Source organism: Crinia signifera, chromosome 4, assembly GCF_055691185.1.
Source record: "Crinia signifera chromosome 4, ASM5569118v1, whole genome shotgun sequence".
Classification (NCBI taxonomy): domain Eukaryota; kingdom Metazoa; phylum Chordata; class Amphibia; order Anura; family Myobatrachidae; genus Crinia; species Crinia signifera.
The window spans coordinates 173,500,086-173,521,804 of NC_139220.1; the positions used below are offsets into that span (position 1 = coordinate 173,500,086).

A 21,719-nucleotide genomic window follows, 5' to 3' on the forward strand; every position below is an offset into this window, starting at 1 on the left:
GTGCCGGCGGTGGACGTGTTACGTCACATGACATCACCTGCCCGCCCTGCCTTCGTCCCACTGCCCGCAAATATAAGCCTATTTGCTAAAACAGGAGAAATCATTTGATGGTTGGCGACCATTGAATGATTTCTCCTGCTGCGGGCATATGCGAGGGGATGTGTCTTTGTAACACATCCCATTGGATGGTTGTGAGGGGATACGGTGGCGGGGGTATGTTCTGGGTGTGAACCCCGGTGTCCGAATCCATGAAGTGGTACCGGTGGTTCACCCTGGCGTGGTGGTACCCAGCCTGCTCCAACTGCTCCGTGTTGTAGGCCCGCCAGCAGTCGGAATAAATGGTGGTCCCTGGTTGCACGTGTCTCTCGATAGCAGCCATGAGGGTGCTGGCATCACATCTCTCGACTGCCGTTATGAAGCACTCTCCGGTCTCCCTAGAGATGCCTCCGAAGATTCACTGTTGGGGCAGCTTGCGACCCCCCAAGCCACACCATCCAAACCTCAGGGCACCGCATAAACAAAAAAGATAAAGTGGATTATCCCATATGGCAGTGGTTCCCAAACTTTTTGAACCACGGCCCCCTAATTTATCATAATATTTTTCAAGGCACCCAAAAGTTTGTTACTGAGAGTTTCAGAAAAAATATTTAATTAAATAAGTTGTGATTAAATTGTATCCTTAGGTCCAGTTATGTGGTGAGGAACATAATTCAGTTCTGTTTACCCACATATTTTATAATTGGAAGCCATGAGCACTGATTTTGTCTATTTTTTGGCCATAAATAATTTTAATTGGTTCTGGACCACCAACATGAGGCACCCCGGCATGTGCTCCGAGGCACCCCAGGGAGCCTAGGCGCACAGTTGGGGAACCACTGCCATATGGTCTAGGGAGGCTGTACAGTAATCTCTCCCTCCCTGGTGACTCTCCACATGCGGCGTCAAACACTACAGCTACTGGCATTGTTGTATTGACCACAGAAGCAAGTAGTAGGGAAGATTCCCAGTGGGCTGACGTACCCATGAGGCCTCTTTTGTTTTGCTGACATATGGCCCTGCATGACAGAACACTCAATAATGTGCAGAGATCACTTTTTTATTACGAGGTTTGGGCCCTTTTGGCCTGCCTGAGGGGCACAATAGTGACCTGGGCCTAATACCCAGATCACTTTTATTTTAAGGCTCAGGCTTAAGGGCCCCATACATTAGCAATTAATTGTGACAATTTTCAGATATGGAGATGATTGCCACAATTAATTTTAGATGTGTGGGCTCCCCCTTTTGGCAATCCCAATCAAAATCGCCAATCGATTGCTTAATCAGGTTTTTAAACATGTTTAATAATCTGGTATTATCTGCAGATCTTTATTATATGTGTGGGCATTCCCAATTTGTCTTCTTCATCTATTTACATTATGAACAGCAATCGATTGGGCAATTTCCAGATATGAAGATGCAATCTTTAGATGGAAAAATCTGCCGATCACTAAAATAAATCTGTAATGTGTGGGCAAAGTCAGATAGATTGTAAAATTCATTTATCTGGCCAAAAAATCCCTGGATCTGGAAATCCATTAATTGTGATTGCTGATGTATGGGGGCCATTACTGCCTGCCAAATTGTGTGCACTTAATCTAATAGGACCTAGTGCCCTCTACTGTGCCCATTGGCCTTAGGCCTGTCTTTCCCCCACAGGCCTAGTGCACATCTATTGGGCCACAGGCTACGAGGTCTGCCATAGGTACTTTAGACTTAGTTCCTGGCTTTAAGCCTGGGCCTATTGCCCAATCACTGATGGTCTGGGGGGGGGAGTAGGTCACAGCGGGAGCATATCTGCTATCAGTGAGCATGTAATGCTCCATACACATTATACGATATGGGGCACTGCCAATATTAATGATATCATCAATTCCGCAGGTTAAACACACCCTTTGAATGGTAACCTCAAATTTGACTGTATGTTCAGACAAAATGGGAGCGTACATAGTTAACATTATAGTGGGTACACACTGAACTATATGAACCATGATATCGTTAGCAATATCATCATCTTGCATATCATTAACGAAAATACTATAGTGTGTACCCACCTGAAGAGCTAAGTACCCTGTAAATACATTGAAGCCTTACTATTTGGTTTTATATTGTATAATGAATCCAGTCGGCTCCACTTCCTCAATTTCATGTCTGACAATCCAGATTACTTTATTATCACGCATACCATCTAGCGTTTACACACTATATCATTAGTGATGCGTGCTTCTGTGGGTCATTAACGCCCCCTGTTGTCTGTACATTCAAAGGAAAAATGCTTATTGTAGATCAAAGTATTTAAATAATACTCATTTATTATCAAGTATTTGGAGTTTAAATTTAAATTGATGTGTACAAGAAGGGTATTTTTTGAAGATTACATTGTAGGGTTGCATACCCTCCAACTATACCGATTTTGCCGGTACAGTACCGTTTTTTAACAGTCTGTACCGGCTAAATCAGTTTGTACCGAATGTACCGGTTTTCTGTAACTTGACTGTGCGCCGCAAAAATCATTCCTCCTCCTGGCTGTCAGTTCCTGGCCCCGCTCTGTGTGCTTGCTGTCCTGGTGCTCCGGCTCCACCATCTCCCCAGTCCCCCTCCGTTCCCATGAGTGCATTGCGCATGAGGGGGATGATCATCTACGCTGCGGTCCGGTCGCCATTGAACAGCACAGAGTAGGTGACAGCCAGGCTGCACTAAATAATCACTCCAGCATCTTGTTAAACTTTGCCTGCAGCTCATGTCACATGGTGGCTTGGTGGGCTTCTGCCATATTAAATAAGCATATTTAATATACTTATTTATTAAATAAGTATATTAAATATGCTTATTTAATATTCCAGCAGCCCACCAAGCCACCATGTGACATGAGCTGGATGATACTTGTAGTAGTTGGTGCACAGCCACAGTACACATTCGGAAAGGGGACGTGGTTACACCCCTTTTGCCCATGGCCACACCCCTTTGTTCGTGACCACGCCCCCTTTCTGAATGTGTACCGATTTCTTATATTCAAATGTTGGAGGGTATGGGGTTGTAAGCACTTTGAATAAGGATGTCTCTCAAACTATGGGCCTTATTCTAGTTCACTCTGACAAAATCCTTCTTAGATGGACAAAACCATGTGCACTGCAGGTGGGGCAGATGTAACTTGTGCAGAGAGAATTAGATTTGGGTGGGCTTTTACTTCAAAGTGAGATCTATATTGCAGTGTAAAAACAGTATTTACCCTGCACAGAAACAAAATAACTCACCCAAATCTTATTCTCTCTGCACATTTTACACCTGCCCCCAGCAGTGCCCATGGTTTTGTCCATCTAAGAAGCAATTTGTCAGAAAGAGTGAACCAAAATAACCCCCTTTATCCCTAACGGAATGGGTCAGGTTAGAGGGTTGGTCTTCAGTGGCGGAACTACCGCCGGTGCATCCGGTGCAGTGTACAGGGGGCCAAGAGGATCATGGGGCCCGCTGCCGTCCGCACCGCATACCGCCGCTGCCATTTCCATGTTGTTTTTTAATCTTAAAGCAGCGCCGTGCAGGGTAAGGTGATGGAAAGGCATGGATGCAGCCCCGACAGCTGCATCCATGCCGGGGGACAATCCCCCTCCTGGCTCCTGTCAGTGTCACTCAGCAGCTGCAGCATAGCAACAGGCAGCCAATAGCGAGGCTGCCTGTTGCTGAATGGGAGCCCAGAAGACACTGCACTCAGAGTCAGACAGGAAGTGATTCCTGTCTGATCTGAGCACTGCAGTGGCCAAACAACAATCTAAGGTATTATTTAAGTTATTATAAGGAGGGGGAAGGCATTTTAATTTCAGAGGACGGTGGCTGTTAAATTAAATATTAATGATACCACAGGGAGGGGACTGTGAAATTAATAATTATACTACAGGGAGGGGGGCCGTTAATTAATAATTATACTACAGGGAGAGGGATGTTATTTAATAATTACACTACAGGGAGGAGGATGTTATTTAATAATTATACTACAGGGATGGGGCCGTTTCTTAATAATTATACTATAAGGAGGGGGCCATTAATTAATAATTATACTACAGGGAGGGGACCATTAAATAATAATTATACAATGGCCACTCACTGACGCCATGGCCCTGTGTGGTGTGTGCTCATTTCCTTTGCTGCAGGGGGCAGATTTAACCCCTTCAGTGGTGGGGTTTTTTTTTGGGAGCGCTCCCCACTGGGCGAGTTTTTTATGGGGAGCGCTCCCTTTAAAAAAAAAACACCACTACCCCCCTGGGTCCGGGCAGCGCCGCTGAACTGTCAATCAGCGGCTGCCCGGACCTGCGCCCCCCCCCCCCACCGCATCGTTGTCCCCGGCAGCCGGCTTGTCATAAGCCGTTGCCGGGGACTTCTATTGAAAACCCGGAGGGGAGGGGGGAGGAGGAGGCGACACCGCAGAGGGGAGATCAGAGTGAACTCAGCAGCGCTGCCCGTCTCCAAACAGTGGCAATCCCGAGAATTTTCCGGGCTTGCCAGACTGGGCACTGAGGCACAGCCCGGAAAATTCTCGGGATTGCCACTGAAGAGGTTATATGTGCAGAGAGAATTAGATTTGGGTGAGTTTCTGAGCAGGGAAAATACTGACTGCTTTATTTTTTCACTGTAATATAGATCTCACTTTGAAGTAAAACCCTACCCAAATCTAACTCTCTCTGCACAAGTAACATCTGCCCCACCTGCAGTGCACATGGTTTTGTCCATCTAAGAAGGAATTTGTCAGAAAGAGTGAACCAAAATCATATATTTGCACCTGGGCCCAATGTCCATCCCTACCCCAGCCTCATATTGATTTTTTTACTGAGCAGACATGAGAGGAAGCTGACAGAGGAGTAAATGTATGAAGCAATGATAAGGGTGGAGAAGTAAACCAGTGGAGAAGTTTTCCATAGCAACCAATCAGCTGCTCTGTATTATTTTATAGTATGCAAATTCTAAATGTTACTTCAAGGCTGATTGGTTTCCATGGATAATTTCTATACTGGCACACTTCTCCACTCTTATCACTGCCTCATGCATTTACCACAGAATCCTTACAGCTATCCAAATCTAAGGGGGGGTACACACCAGAACGATTAGGGCTCAATTCCATCAATCTGGATCCAATTCCGACCGATTGGATGCAGATTGTGTGTAGATTGGGCATGTTTAGGTCCAATTCCGATCCGATTCCAATCCGATGCGCGTCCCCGCTGTCGTTTGGTCGTTTTACAGATCCTACCTGCTGCAGTGAGGATCTGTAAAAGATCCATTCAACTGGATACAGACTCAGATCGGATTGGGATCAGATTGGATGCAGATCGTTAGCAGATTGTGTGGCTCCAACAGATCGTGCGAGCATCACACAATCTGCTAACGATCTACTAACAATCAGGATCGTTCTGGTGTGTACCAGGCCTAAGGCGGGGTACACACCAGAATGATCCTGATTGTTAGTAGATCGTTAGCAGATTGTGTGATGGTCGCACGATCTGATCCCAATCCGATCTGAGTCTGTATCCAGTTGAATGGATCTTTAACAGATCCTACCTGCAGCAGGTAGGATCTGTAAAACGACCAAACGACAGCGGGGACGCGCTTTGGATTGGAATTGAATCGGAATTGGATCTAAACATGCAAAAACATGCCCACTTTACATACAATCTGCATCCAATCGGTCGGAATTGGATTCAGATTGATGGAATTGAGCCCTAATCGTTCTGGTGTGTACCCAGCATTACTCTCTCTGCACAAGTAACATCTACCCCACCTGTAGTGCACATGGTTTTGTCCATCTAAAAAAGAATTTGCCAGAAGGAGTTAACCAGAATAAGGCCCATAGTTTCTACCTCAATTTTTAAATAAAGTAATGTTAAATTGTGTGCTGACTTTTATGAAAAGAGTCTTAATTAAATGATGAGTTTGGTAGACTTTATGTTACTCCCCTGGTATAATACGAAATTAAAGGGGCCTACACCAGTAGAGATTTGCTGAGTGTTCTGAGCAATGCTAGATCACTCAGATAATGGTCCAATAAAATTACCTTATTAGAGCTTTAGCTAACAGCATTAATAGTGCCGTCTCTGCTGAGAAATGACCTATGAATAGTAAAGCTGTGCTGAAGTTGTGGCTTATGTAGATACAGATGTAATGCTGCTCATTCATTGCCAGCGCCCGCCAGATCCCCTTCTCTGGCGAGCGCCGGCGGTAGGGACTGGGACACGTGTGCATCTCACGCGTGTCCCAGTATCACGGCGGTTGGGCAGGGTCTCCCTGCCCGTCTCCGCTTCAGCAAGACACTGCCCAGGTCGGCTGGGTAGGCGGTGTGGGCCCCGTGCATGTGCTCCCCTGGCGGTAGCCGGCCGCTGGCGGGGGCTATCGATAGAATCGCCAGCCCCGGCAAAGATGTAGCCGGCTACATCTGTATTCCATTATAAATTGGGATAGCTGAAAAGCAGATGTCCCCTCCTCTAATAACTGTGATGCAGCACGGACGGTGTAATGGTTAGCATTACTCCCTCAGAGCACTGAGGTCATGGGTTTGTTTCCCACCATGGCCCTAAAGCTGGCCATACACCTACAGATTTATGGTACGATCTGGCTGGTTAGAACAAAAACCTGGTAATAGATTAGAGCAAATGACAGTTAACCATTTGCTTGGAAATGTCATTCAGAAATTACCAGATTTTTGGTCCAGCCAGATCTGACAATAAATCTGTAGGTGTATGGCCACCTTTACTGTGTGGAGTTTGTATATTGTCCCCGTACTTGCGTGGGTTGAGGGTTGCGTGGGAGTGTGCTGGTTTCCTCCCACAATCAAAAAATATATTAAGATTAATTGGCTTCTAATAAAATGTACCCTACAATGTGTGTGTGAACATGTGGTAGGGAATATAGAGTGTAAGCTCCACTGGCTCAAGGACTGATGACTGTACTGGAATGGTCACCTACCTTGGTAGAAACATAGAATTTGACGGCAGATAAGAACCACTTGGCCCATCTAGTCTGCCCCTTTTTTAAACATGTTACCTCAAACCATATTTGATTCTATGTAAGGATATCAGTATGCCTATCCCAAGCATGTTTAAATTGCTCTACTGTATTTGCCTCTACCACCTCTGATGGGAGGCTATTCCACTTATCCACTACCCTTTCTGTGAAGTAATTCTTCCTCATGATGCCTTTGTAAATCAGGTGAATCATACCTCCCAACTTTTGGCTTGTGGAAATAGGGACACTCGCGCGGCGAAGCCGTGCGAGCGTCCGAAAAGGGGGCGGGGCGTATGCAAATGAGGGCACGGCTTATGCTAATTAGCCGCGAACTCATTTTCATACGAGAATAGACGCTGTGCGCATGCGCACAGCGTCTATTCTACTAGATTGGGGGGTCTCCCAACTGCCACCCCCCGCAGCGGGACAATGCCTGCCGCGGGTGGGACAGAGGGACAGGACCCGAAAATCGGGACTGTCCCTCTAAAATCGGGACAGTTGGGAGGTATGGGTGAATGATATTTGAGCTGTGTTATGCAACAAAATAGGAAAGCTTTACCTGTTGTTGTTGTTATTATTATTATATACCGGTAATTCTAAAATTGCTATGGTAGAAAAAAGTAGTATAATGCTATATACATGCACACAATTACAATTGTAACGTGACTGTAAGAAATGTAAAATGAACTGTGTGTATAAACTGTAAGAAAAATTCCAGTACCTGGCTTTCTTGTGACCTTATGGACTGTAGAATGTGTACTTTTACAAAGCCAATGTATATGGCATGTTACATAAGTGAGACATTGGTACTAGTATAGAATAGATACCATTATTATATTCTGGTTATAAATTCATCAACACAATTTATTATACCAACATACATAACCAGAGATTCAGTGTTGTTCTGGAATTAGGAGTGCTGGTTTTCATTAGTAAAGGGTATGATAATGCAGAATTCTTCTGGTGGATTGTAGAAGCAGGGACATTAAATATTTAACAATAAATGTGCAGTAGCTGATTAATTCAGAATATTTGTGAGCATCTCATGAAAATTTAATACCCATATTTTGCTTATTGAATATCTTCTGTGCTGCTTACTTTACCTTTTATAAAGCTTATTACCTCACATGTATGCATGTGTAATTAATTTCTGTTAACATATGAAAGAAGTGTTGATGCTTTTTTTATATATAATAATAATAATAATAATAATAATAATATTACTTTTATAACACCCTGGCAGAGTTGTTTCAGAAACATATTCAATGTCAACAGTTGAGGATAAGGAAATTGCATACACTCCAACATCTGAAGGGTAGAAATCGGTACACATGCGAGAAGGGGGCGTGACCATTGGTAAAGTGGGCATGGTCATACCCCCTTTCCAAATGTGTACTGAGCTTTTTTTGCCTCCCACCCTCCACATCCACTACATGCACAACAACCCAAAGGCACTGTGTTTAATTATAGTCCAGCCACAGAGATAATTTAGAATGAAACTGACAACTCACTGAGAGGCTGCGCGGCCCGGCCGCTACCAAGTTCCCTTATGTCAAGGCCAACTCCCGCCACAGAAAGAGAATGTCACAACATTCAGTTATTGTATTGTTTCTTACCTGGTTTGTGGCTTCTCCTGTCTGTTCAGCCTGCTCCATGCTGCAAGGAAAGTCTGTGTGGCCTGAGCTTTGCTAATTACAGCACCTGGAGGAGTCCTTGCTGCTGACAGCTCTGTATAGTTGAACTGTGCTGTAAGATCTGAGCTCAGCTAATTAGTTACACCTGGGTAACTCTCCTGCAGGAGAGTTCAGTGTAAACTGAGCATGCTCAGCCCACTGATTAGTTCACCTGTGGGTTCCCTGTGCTTCCTATAAAGGGCAGCCTCTGGGAGACAGAAGCTGCCAGAGTATAGGTTCACACCAGCTCCAGCGTTCCAGTGCCTTGTACTATTCCAGACTTCTGATTATTGTATTTGACCCCGGCTTGTTTCCTGACTATTATCCTGCCTGATCCTTTGGTACCGTGTCCAGTGATTCCTGTGTATGACCTTGGCTTGTTCTGTGACCATCCTCCTGCCTGCTCCCTGTGTACCGCATCCTGTGCCTTCCAGTGTATGACCCGGCCTGTCCTTGGATACTCCTTTGCCTTTCCCTTGTGTTCCTACTTGCCCGCACTGATACCAACTCGGCTAGACAACCACGCTTCCATATTTCACAAGCTACCGCCACTCATACGGGGAACCTGACCAGGGGGCCGCGACCGACGTGTCGGGTGCCGCAAAAGCCCATATCCCGCTTGGAGGGGTCACTGGCAGAAAACCCCCGGCACGGTTAGACTCCGCGCCCCTGTGTCAGGTCTAGCCAATCCCCGAGTGGTAGTGCACCCCAAGTTTGTGACAGAGAAATAATGCTGTTGCGCTTCCTCACTGGCTCTGTCTGTGGCGCCCAAAAATTAAAAAAGCACATGCGACAGGGGCGTCTGAGACGGCATCTCTATGAGCCACTTACACAGTTGACAGCCCCAGAGTGACAGAGCTGCGGTTCCATGGGCCACATGGCGTCATGACGTGACGCACGCTGCTCAGACCGCAATGCACCCCTTAGAACGGGTACATTGGCTTAGATTTCTGTTTTTCAGCTGCCAGGGCCCGTTCCAGACCATCTGCATCACAAGCTCGGAGTCTGAGGACCTGAGGAATGGCCAGAAAACATGCAAAAATGGTACAATCAGTACATTTTTATTTAGCCGGTACAGACCGTTAGAAAAAATGGTACTGTACCGGCTTAATCGGTACAGTTGGAGGGTATGAACTTGATACTGTACTAGGAAAGAAAGGGAAAGAACATAAGATTTACAAAGGATATTACATTTATAGATGTTAGATTAGGGTTGCCTACCTTTGGGATGCCCTCTCTGGGAGAGGGCAGCCAGTTCTTGTGAGGCAGGGTGCCGGGCAGCTGATGGGGTAGAAAAGGGGTGGGGCGGTGCTAGACAAGTGTGACGTGTTTGGGGGTATTTCAGGCATTGCACAGCGGGGAGTGGGGCTACAATGACGCGGTATGTGTCATTTGGTCCCACGGACCACCCACCGTCGGGGGGTTGCGGAGGACGGGCACAATTCTGGGAGGCTTGCCTACCTTTCCGGGGGGCCAGGAAGGGGACCCAATTTCCAGGACCCTCCCGGCTATCCCGGGAGGGTAGGCAACCATATGTTAGATTGACAGTGTAACCGACGTTTACAAGAAGGATATTTACATATCTGGAATAATTCTTTGGATATTGCATAGTTACCAGAGTGGAAGGAAAAGTTGTGTCTGTCTATAAATAAACAGCCTAGTGGAGTAAAGACTCATAAACGTGGGCGATTTTAGCCCATTTTCTAAGCTATCTGTCTAGATCACTTAGCAATGAAGCAGGGAGAGCACGTGTGTATTGAGAAATGGCGATGCCCAGTCCTGTGCATCACCATCACATGAATAAATCTTGACTATATGTAGTCAAGGTCTAGTCAGTGGCCAATGTTCTAACCAGAGAACACTGTAAGCACACATCACCCATACACACATTGCTATGTGTGTATGGGCAATCTAGCCGCGAGGAAGCACAGCATTGCTCAGCATGCAGGCTAGCAGAAATTGCCCAGTGTGTACCGGGCTTAAGAATATCAACTGGTGTTTCCCCACGACACTTACACAAAGTATCAGGTTCACCAGATATGGATAAATGACTGAGGAGCCTGTGTCCACTGCGCACACCCTCCCATTATAAATGACGACCCTTTACTAGACCACAAACTCTTAATACTTTGCAAGTCAATTAGAAGGGCTAATTTGACAAAAAAAGATAGGTGGTGGATTCAAAGAGGTTTGAATATATTTTTGGGTAGCATCCGGGAGTGCATCATGTCTTTCAAAAAATAAAATATTTCAACGTGTTTTAGTTCAGCTACTGATGGGGGATGTCTCATATAAGCTTTCTAGCTAGGGTAAGGATGACTGTTAGAAGTGGAGTGATAAGTCTCTTTCCAGGGGGTGCCGGATGGGGTTCCGACAGTAGGTATCCCGACAGTCATTTACCCAACGTCGGGATCCCGACAGTCAAAACCCCGACACACGGGGGCCCGATGGCTACCAGCTATTCTCCCTCATGAGGGTTCACGAGAGGGAGAATAGAATAGGTGGCGAGCGTATCGAGCCACCGTGCCCGCAGCATGGCGAACGCAGCAAGCCCGCTAGGGGCTTTGCTGCGCTCACCATGCTGTCTGGGTCCGGACAGTCAGGATCCCAACGTCGGGATAAAGAGTGTCGGAACCCTACACCACACCCCTTCCCAGGACATAACATGTTTTATATTTATGTAGTGATCAAGAAAAGTTTTGCAACTTTTTTAGGTCCACCCTTGTCTATAGAGAAAGTTACTGCGGGTAGTTTATATGCAATAATAATAATTTGGAAAGAAGTTTGCAAGCTAACAAATTATGTAGTTTGATGTTAATCCAGTCCACCTTGGCACATACCATTTTTAATACATTGGGTCAACACTGATTGATGAAGTAGGCTGGTAGCCATGAACTGTTCAGCTGCATGATCACTCATTTAGTCAGCTTTGTTTTTGAGCTCACAAAATAAGAGAACAGTATCTCTCTTATTTACTTTTTGATCTAGATACTTTATAAGAAAGACAACGAGACGGAGTACAAAAATAAATATATATTCAAACATATAGCATAACAGGCTTTTTTTCTTGGTCAATTCTCAGAAATATTTATTTTTCTGTTTATATTTGGAAGTTTTGTTCTGCAAGACATAATAAATGCATATTATGGAAAAAGTTTGGGTAATAACTCCCCTGAAATAAGCAACTTTCTAGAACTGTTAGTTTACTTTAATGTGGTAGTTTGTGTAACCCCTTATGCTTCCTTCATTCTTTGATCAGTGTTAAACAGATAAAGTATGTTTATTCAGAGGGCTTTTTTTTACTAGCTCAGCTCTGCACACAGTAAATAGGCAGACTGCAGTATATCAGCATGGTGTGCCTTCTTAGGGTCAAGAGCCTTCAGATTGTGTTAACAAAATGGGAGACTCCAAAAAGGTCACATAGGTATGTCTGCAAACATGTAAGATAAGCTTCCCTTTTGAGTACTATACAAAAACAAAGGACCCATTTGTTTTCATTATTAGTGATCACGTTTTACTTTCTAAGGGTAAATTATATATTACATATCTCCCCTACTTACACTATTTACAATTCCTATGTGATCTAGTGCTGTGCTTTCAAGGGTGCCGGATGGCTCCCCGATAGTCGGGATTCCGACAGTCATTACTCTGACGTCCACGACCCCCATAGAGGGAGAATAAAATAGGTGGCGAGCGCAGCTCGCCAACGTGCCCGCAGAGAGGATGCTGTGCCCGCACCGTGCCCGTACAGCATCCTCACAGCACTTTATGCACCTTGGGAATCTACACGTCCTGATGAAAAGGCCAAGCGGCCTTGAAACGTCGACATGACGCCTCTGTATCTGACTACACGTATGGAATAAAAGGAATTCATCTTTAAAGTAAGCCCGCAGAGTGCCACTTGTTTTCTTCCCCTTGGGGGGCCTGGAAAATTGAGAACTATATATATATATATATATATATATATATATATATGGGGACAAAGTACAGTGCGCAGTAGGGTAATTCAATGTCCCAGTATAAATACCAGTCCTTAGGTGATCCAATGTAAATGGATGACGGTGGGTTAATCCTCCACACACAAGAGTTCACAGCACTTTTGGCTTTTAAAGCCGGCAGCTCCACACAATTTATGAACCAAAAGGTTCTTCCTGGATCCAACAGGTGGTTTGTATCTGAAAAGATATGGTGGGCGCTCCAATAGTGCAAAATTATAGCTGGTACAAAAGTATATTTATTTAAAAATCACATAAAAACACAGGGATGGGTGACGTACCACAGACGGCGGCAAACAAATAGCCGCGATTCAGACAGCATGTAAATCACAAGTTGGAGTAGTTACACTCTCTCCTGGCTCCACGGTCACGCTTTGACATAAAACATCCCCTGATTAATTCTCAAAAAATCTCCAAGATGCAGTTTTGAGTATATCGATAATTATGTTATCAGTGTATTAATGTCCTGCAAAATTATGTACGTGTATGGCATAATACATAGGAGTACCTTTTTTGAAATATTTCTGCTGAATAATTACGTCAGTGTTATGTCCCGCTGAGATAAATCGGGACTCATAAATTTTGGAATATTTTATTGTATATTCTATTATAGATTGCGTTTTCTTTCTATTCTCATCATTATTTTTGTATCAATTTCCCATTTATATATTGGGTCTACATCGACCGATTTTTTGATTTTTTACTTTGATATGATTTTATGTTGTTGAAAACGATATATATCGATTTTTCATCGATGGTTGTATGAAAATTTCATCGTTTACACTGTTCCGTCTATCAAAAATGCTTTTTTAGCAGAAACCAATTTGGTTTAAATTAAGCTTTTTAAATAATAATTGTTCATGGAGGGAGATTCACATTGGTTCTAGAATGTGATCTTTTCCATGATGATATGTACACTTTATTATATGGGTCCGTTCTATTAAGAAGATCCAGTTCTGTTTTTACTATATACCTATTATACACAGTGTTGTATTCAGTCAGAGAATATAATCTTCTCTTTCGCTATTCTGATTGCAAAAGGAAATTGTTTTTTATTCCATCAGTTTATGCATTTTTATGTCTCAGTTATTTCATGTGACAAATAGTTGCTTTTTGAAACATGTATTGTACCAGTGTTTTGTACTGAGGCTGCAAACGGTATAATAGAGGTAAAAGCTAATGTAATGAGCAACACCTGTGCATATAGAATTTAAGAGGAGTCCGCCTGACGCTAGGCCAGCCCTCTGACGAAGTCCTCCGAGACGAAACCGGTAGGGACTTGGCCTAGCGTCAAAGCGTGACCGTGGAGCCAGGAGAGAGTGTAACTACTCCAACTTGTGATTTACATGCTGTCTGAATCGCGGCTATTTGTTTGCCGCCGTCTGTGGTACGTCACCCATCCCTGTGTTTTTATGTGATTTTTAAATAAATATACTTTTGTACCAGCTATAATTTTGCACTATTGGAGCGCCCACCATATCTTTTTAGATATATATATATATATATATATATATATATATATATATATATAGTAGTTTGGTAGGTCGGCACTCATGTAGTCCAAAGTAAATGATTACTTGCCGGGTGCCTTCTGTAATGAACACGAGGGGCGAGTTCTCACATATACACAGCAACAGCGTCACTCTGGTCTGTAGTAAAGTTTTAAAAGAACGAGACTGCAACCATGGTCTTTTTCAGCAACGTTTCAACTCCTTTATTTGGAGTTTTTGTCAAGCCATATATATATATACAGTAGCGATAACAAATAGGCCTCACTCCGGGTGAAATCTAACTCTCTCTGCACATGTTACATCTGCCCCCCTGCAGTGCACATGGTTTTGTCCATTTGAGAAGGAATTTGCCTTTGCGAGTGAACCAGAATAAGGGCCACTGTGTATATTAAATACAACAACCAGTATTGGAATTCTTGAGACTGGGGTAACAAGGTGTTTGAGGGCCCACAAGTCAAAATGTATTGGATAAGTAAGCTGGAGCTTGGCATGTATCAGGGTAGAGGACCATGTAAAACTAGGGGATTGATTTGATACAGTAGAAAACCCTTGTTTAGGTCCTTTTAGATTTAAACCTTTAGAGAAAGTTACACTTTTGATTTAATTTTCAAATGGGAAAAGTATGTTGGTAAGTGTTGCTATTGGAATTTAAGCAAATAAAATCTCCCAAAAAAACAATGTTCGTACAGTGTTAATTGTATACTTAGCTTTTATTGTTCTAGCTTTCTTTTTTTGTATAAAATATATGTAATAAATTATAATCGTATATAATTGCTTTCTTACAGTGACTATTTCAACAAGCACCTACTTTGACGGGCTCTTGGTGACGGGGTTATACACATCTACCAGTGTTCAAGCTTCTCAGAGCATTGGAGGCTCCAAAGCTTTTGGATTTGGTGAGTTCATTATAAAATAAATGTCAAAATACTGTAAAAGTGCTAAAATATCCAGTCTGTTAGTAGAAGAGAGTGCTGGGTTTAGCTGATCTATTCACTAGCAGCTGTGTACATGAAAACATTAAAGCATGTAAATACACATTATTACACAATGAACAAAAAATATATTTTCAACATATACTCAGAGTCCGAGCATTTTTGGGGGACATTCCACAAATAACAGTTCCACTACCCTGAGACTCCACTGGAAAATGCTATCCCTTCTGTAAATGCTTGTGTTGTAAATAAACAGGACATAGGGGTATATTTACTAGTGAAGATTTTCGAATATGGAGATATTGCCCATTGCGGCAAAGTACATTGTACTTACCATTTGTCTAACATCTCCTGGAAGATAAGAGCCAGAGTCTGATTGGTTTGTATGGGCAGCATCTCCACTTTTGTAAACTTGTACTTGAGTAAATACACCCATAGGCAGGTATTCATGAAAACAAAGTGGAAAGATACCCCCATAATGTTTGATGAATTAGTAATTATCTGTTATGTCTAATCACCAACTCATTCCATGTACAAGTTCTAAAAGAATGCGAAAATGTCCTTCCTAAATAATCATACAATCTAGGAGACATTATAGACATTGAATACTGAAGGTAGCTGTCACACTTGAGGACTGACTTGAATCTGAAGCAGGAGTAAAATTAAAACTGGGTTCTTTAATGAAGTTAGCACACTGTCACAAACCGCAGATCTTACCATCGGAAACATCGCTCATTACCATCTCGATGGTCGGTACTGCGTGAGAGGCCTGTCATCCGCATGGCTTCTGATGTGTGGCGCGATGTCCCCTGTGTCCCCGCGGTCAGTTGCCATGGTTCCCTGTCAAGTGCACGCCGTTCCCGGGCAGCATGGGTGCCGCCATGACACTCTCAAGTCAGCTGATTCCCCAGACCAATCCCCGCTGTCCATCCACGTCACCTCTGACCCACACACCTGTACATGGATCAAGGTGTGTGCTCCTTTCCCAGCATTGATTGGTGCTACAGCTGGCAGCCAATCACAGACAAGCAAGGGGGATAAAGCCGGCCTGCGGCCTTCCTTCCTTGTCTTGAACAATTGCTTACCTGCTCTCAGTATTCTCCTGTGACAGAGAAGTTCCCAAGACTCCGAGATCTCCAGGCTCCCCTGTGATTCTCTCCAGCGTTACCTGCACCCGCTATACCTTCCTGGGTTATCCATCTCCAGAAGACTCCTGCCTTTCCACCTCTGCAGTCGAGTACAGGTGCCTCGCCATTACCACCATTGGCTTCCAAGCCTTTCAGCGACATTCTCCATCTTGTCCTGAACTAGCGACTGGCTCCGTCGACACCAGCGTCGACATTCAGCTGCTGTGCTCTATAGAGACTTTACCACCTACGTCCTATTTCTCCAGCATATACCTGAGCCATCTACCAGCCGTCGGCACCATTGTCGGCACCACAGTCTACCTCAGCTGTCGACATCCTGTGCAGTCCTCCGCAGTTTCCAGATTGCCTTTCCTTCTCCAGTATCATCTCCCTTGCCTGCGTCCAGAGGACCAGGGCAGGGGGCCGCGACCTGCCTGTCAGACGCAGCTAAGTCCAAAGTTCCTTGCGGGGCTCCCTGGTGAATACCGCTGGCAGGTTAGACTCCGCGCCCCTGTTCCTGGTCTCCGTCAACTCTCTGGTTCGCTGTGCCCTGATCTCCCCGTGTATGTCCTACATCAAACCTTCTGCCTTTGGCTCTCCAGCGCCCTCCACTGGTCCACCACGGTCACAGCCGGGAACACAAAACCCGCCTGCGTTGACAGTTTGTTCAAGACCGATGGACTCGGCTCAAGACCCCAGTGTGGGACCAGCGGTCATTCAAAATGTTACCGCCCGAATAGAGACTCAAGAAGCCACGCAGCAGCGAGTGATAAAATTCCTTCAAGAAGTATCCAATCGCTTGGACACATTGCAGCAGTCATTGCCGACTCCTGTGTCAACTACCCAGGGGAATCTATCTCCACCCGCTGCTTTACCTTCCCGTCTCCAGCTACCAGTCCCCAGCAAATATGACGGCGATCCTAAACTCTGCCGGGGGTTTATCAACCAGTGTCAGATCCAGTTTGAACTTCTTCCACACAATTTCCCTACCGCCAGAATTAAGATAGCTTACATAGTGTCTTTGCTAACTGGCTCCGCCCTCAATTGGGTATCACCGTTATGGGAGAGATCTGATCCCCTCTTGTCAGACTATGGCAAATTCCTACAGACTTTCCGCCATATATTTGATGTACCTGGACGCTCTACTTCAGCATCCACAGATTTACTACGGGTCAAACAAGGGTCCCGATCCATGGGACAATATGTGATCCAGTTCCAGACTTTGGCCTCTGAGTTACAATGGAATAATGAAGCCCTGACAGCCGCGTTCTGGCTAGGGGTATCAGACCGCATTAAAGATGAACTGGCCACCCGCGATCTTCCTGATTCCTTGGAAGACTTAATCTCTCTGTGTGTAAAGATTGATCTCCGCATCAGAGAAAGAGGTCTAGAGAAACAAAAGAAGTTAATTCCCAAGTTTACTCCTCGAGTACGCTCAGAGTCCCCTGCGAGTGAAGAACCAATGCAAATAGGTAGATCACGCCTGACTCCTGAAGAGCGTTCCCGTCGACAGCGCAACAAACTCTGCATTTACTGTGCTGCTCCCAGTCACTTCATCAATGATTGTCCCGAGCGGTCGGGAAACTCCAGGGCCTAACCTGTAACGGAGGAGTTAGGTTAGGTCATGTCTCAAAGTCTCCTCCCTGTACTGACTTTACCCTTCCAGTGTCCTTAGAGACCCCTGCTGGACTCAGATCAAGCTCCGCTTTGGTCGACTCCGGGTCGGCAGGAAATTTCATTTCTCAGCATCTTGTTACCAAGTTACAAATTCCCGTGATGCCTCTACATCCTCATCTCATTGTCACAGCAGTGGATGGCAGTAAAATTCCGGGCAGCGAGGTACGTGCCAGTACCGAACCGGTTCTGCTGAAAGTAGGCACTTTACATCAAGAGCACATTAAATTTTTTGTCATTCCTAAGGCGTCTTATGATATTGTTTTGGGCCTTCCCTGGCTCAGGCTCCACAACCCCACCATCAACTGGTCGCTTTTACAATTAGAGCAATGGAGTCATCATTGTCATCAGCATTGCATTAACCCTGTGATACCTGTGCGCTCTGCCGTGGCCACCTCTGTGCCTGGCCTCCCCGAAGTTTACAGAGACTTTGCTGATGTGTTCTGTGAACAGTCAGCCGACACACTGCCGCCCCACCGTCAGTGGGATTGTCCAATTGACCTCCTTCCTGGAAAGACTCCTCCCAAGGGACGTACATACCCTCTATCGGTTCCTGAGACTCAAGCCATGTCTACATATATTCGTGAGAACTTACAGAAAGGCTTCATCAGGCCCTCAAAGTCCCCAGCGGGCGCAGGATTCTTTTTTGTAAAAAAAAAAGATGGTGGTCTGCGACCTTGTATTGATTACAGAGGGTTAAATAACATCACAGTCAAAAACAGCTATCCGCTCCCCTTGATCACAGAATTATTCGATCGAGTGAAAGGTGCCACCGTCTTCACCAAGCTGGACCTCCGTGGGGCATACAACTTGATACGTATCCGCAAGGGTGATGAGTGGAAGACTGCATTCAATACGAGGGATGGTCACTACGAGTATTTAGTGATGCCCTTCGGCCTCTGCAATGCCCCAGCTGTCTTTCAACAATTCGTTAATGAGGTCTTCCGGGACATGCTGTACATCTGTCTTGTGGTCTATTTGGACGACATTCTAATATTCTCCAGAGACTTACATTCACACCGCTCCCAAGTCAAAGAGGTCCTCCTCCGTCTCAGAAAAAATCGACTCTACGGCAAGATCTCCAAATGCACATTTGAGGTACCCTCAGTCCCATTTCTAGGATACCTAATTTCCGGGTCACAATTGAGCATGGACCCCGAGAAATTGGAAGCCATCACTGGGTGGTCTCAACCCACTACATTGAAAGCCGTACAACGCTTTATTGGCTTCGCCAACTATTACCGAAAATTCATCCGGGGTTTCTCCACTCTGATTGCTCCTATTACAGCTCTCACCCGCAAGGGTAGCAACCCGTCTGTCTGGTCCCCAGAGGCCTTGTCGGCATTCCAGTTGCTGAAACAGTCATTCATCTCTGCACCCATTCTGTCCCAGCCTGATATGGAACGACCTTTTTCCCTAGAAGTCGATGCCTCCAACATAGGGGTAGGTGCAGTACTGTCTCAGACATCCGAGGATGGGAAACAGCATCCCTGTGGTTTTTTCTCACGCAAATTCTTACCAGCAGAGAGAAATTATTCCATAGGCGATCAGGAGTTACTGGCTATTAAATTAGCACTCGAAGAATGGAGGTATCTCCTGGAAGGCGCCAAGTTTCCAGTCATCATATACACTGATCATAAAAATCTCCTGTACTTGCAGTCAGCTCAGTGTATGAATCCTCGTCAGGCCCGGTGGTCTTTATTCTTTTCCAGATTTTCTTTCAAGATCCTGTACCGTCCTGGTTCTCAAAACGTAAAGGCCGATGCCTTATCTCGCTCCATGGAAGAGGATCCTCTAGTACCCGAGAATCATCCCATCATTGACCCCATCGCATTTGCTCCCACGCAACTTTCTCCGGTACCTCCTCCTGGCAAAACTCTTGTACCCCCTGAGCTCCGCCAAAGACTGCTGTCCTGGGCTCACAAGTCCTTATTCTCCGGACACCCTGGCGTTCAGGGCACTTTTGAAATCCTCCAACGTTCTTACTGGTGGCCCCAGATGAGAAAAGACGTCAAAGACTTTGTGGCATCGTGTACTGTCTGTACCCAGCATAAAACCCCTCGTCAAATTCCTGCTGGAAAACTTTGCCCCTTATCTATTCCAACGCGTCCATGGACGCACATTTCAATGGACTTCATCACAGAGTTACCCAAGTCCCAAGAATACAACACCGTCTGGGTGGTAGTTGACCGTTTTTCGAAGATGGCCCGATTCATACCTCTCTCCGGGTTACCCTCCGCTCCTACTTTGGCGCAGTTATTCGTGCAGCACATCTTCAAAAGCCATGGCCTGCCTACAGAAATCGTCTCTGACCGAGGAGTGCAATTTGTGGCACGCTTTTGGAGAGCCCTGTCTTCAGCCCTTCAAATTAAATTGAAGTTTTCATCTGCTTATCATCCGCAGTCCAATGGCCAGACAGAAAGAGTCAATCAGGACCTCGAGACATTCCTACGGCTGTACATCTCATCTTCCCAGGATGATTGGTCCAAGCTACTCCATTGGGCTGAGTTTGCCCATAATTACAGGTACCATTCATCCACAGGTCACTCCCCCTTCTTCATTGTTTATGGCCAACATCCCAGGCCACCCACCTTCGAGGCATTAGCAACCATCGAAGTGCCAGCAGCTACCGCAGCCCTGAGACACTTTTCACAAATCTGGAAAAAAGTGCACTTCAATCTAAAGAAAGCTTCAGTTCGTTACAAGTTCTTTGCGGATCGTAAGAAACGTGCAGTACCAGAATTCCGTCCTGGTGACAAAGTATGGCTGTCTACCCGAAACATACGACTGAGGGTCCCCTCAATGAAATTTGCGCCTCGATTCATAGGTCCATATATTGTCGAACAGAAGATCAACCCGGTAGCATACAAAATAAAATTACCCAAATCTTTACGCATTCCCAACTCCTTTCATGTCTCCTTGCTACGACCTCTAATTCTTAATCGCTTCCAGTCTTCATCCCCGGTATCACCACAAGTCAGAACTGAGCGAGGAGTGGAGTTTGAGATAAAAAAGATCGTGGATTCTCGCCATCGTTATGGACGCCTTCAGTATCTCATTGACTGGAAGGGATATGGTCCTGAGGAGAGAAGTTGGACCAATGCTGAAGACGTTCATGCTCCTCGTCTAAGAGAAAAGTTCCATCAGGAACATCCTTCCAAGCCCAAAGGGTGTTCGGTGCCCACCCTAAAAGGAGGGGGTACTGTCACAAACCGCAGATCTTACCATCGGAAACATCGCTCATTACCATCTCGATGGTTGGTACTGCGTGAGAGGCCTGTCATCCGCATGGCTTCTGATGTGTGGCGCGATGTCCCCTGTGTCCCCGCGGTCAGTTGCCATGGTTCCCTGTCAAGTGCACGCCGTTCCCGGGCAGCATGGGTGCCGCCATGACACTCTCAAGTCAGCTGATTCCCCAGACCAATCCCCGCTGTCCATCCACGTCACCTCTGACCCACACACCTGTACATGGATCAAGGTGTGTGCTCCTTTCCCAGCATTGATTGGTGCTACAGCTGGCAGCCAATCACAGACAAGCAAGGGGGATAAAGCCGGCCTGCGGCCTTCCTTCCTTGTCTTGAACAATTGCTTACCTGCTCTCAGTATTCTCCTGTGACAGAGAAGTTCCCAAGACTCCGAGATCTCCAGGCTCCCCTGTGATTCTCTCCAGCGTTACCTGCACCCGCTATACCTTCCTGGGTTATCCATCTCCAGAAGACTCCTGCCTTTCCACCTCTGCAGTCGAGTACAGGTGCCTCGCCATTACCACCATTGGCTTCCAAGC

The 21,719-nt window shown here is 45.4% G+C and overlaps 1 protein-coding gene across 4 annotated transcripts in view; it reads left to right on the forward strand.

Annotated features, from left to right (window-relative positions):
• Positions 1–21,719, forward strand: part of RELN (reelin) — a 479,555-nt gene that overhangs the window by 18,978 nt on the left and 438,858 nt on the right. For all 4 annotated transcript variants that reach the window (XM_083183017.1, XM_083183019.1, XM_083183018.1 and 1 more), the window contains exon 2: positions 14,988–15,098. In XM_083183017.1, coding sequence (XP_083039143.1) covers positions 14,988–15,098 — 111 coding nt within the window. The remainder of the gene's footprint in view (positions 1–14,987; positions 15,099–21,719) is intronic.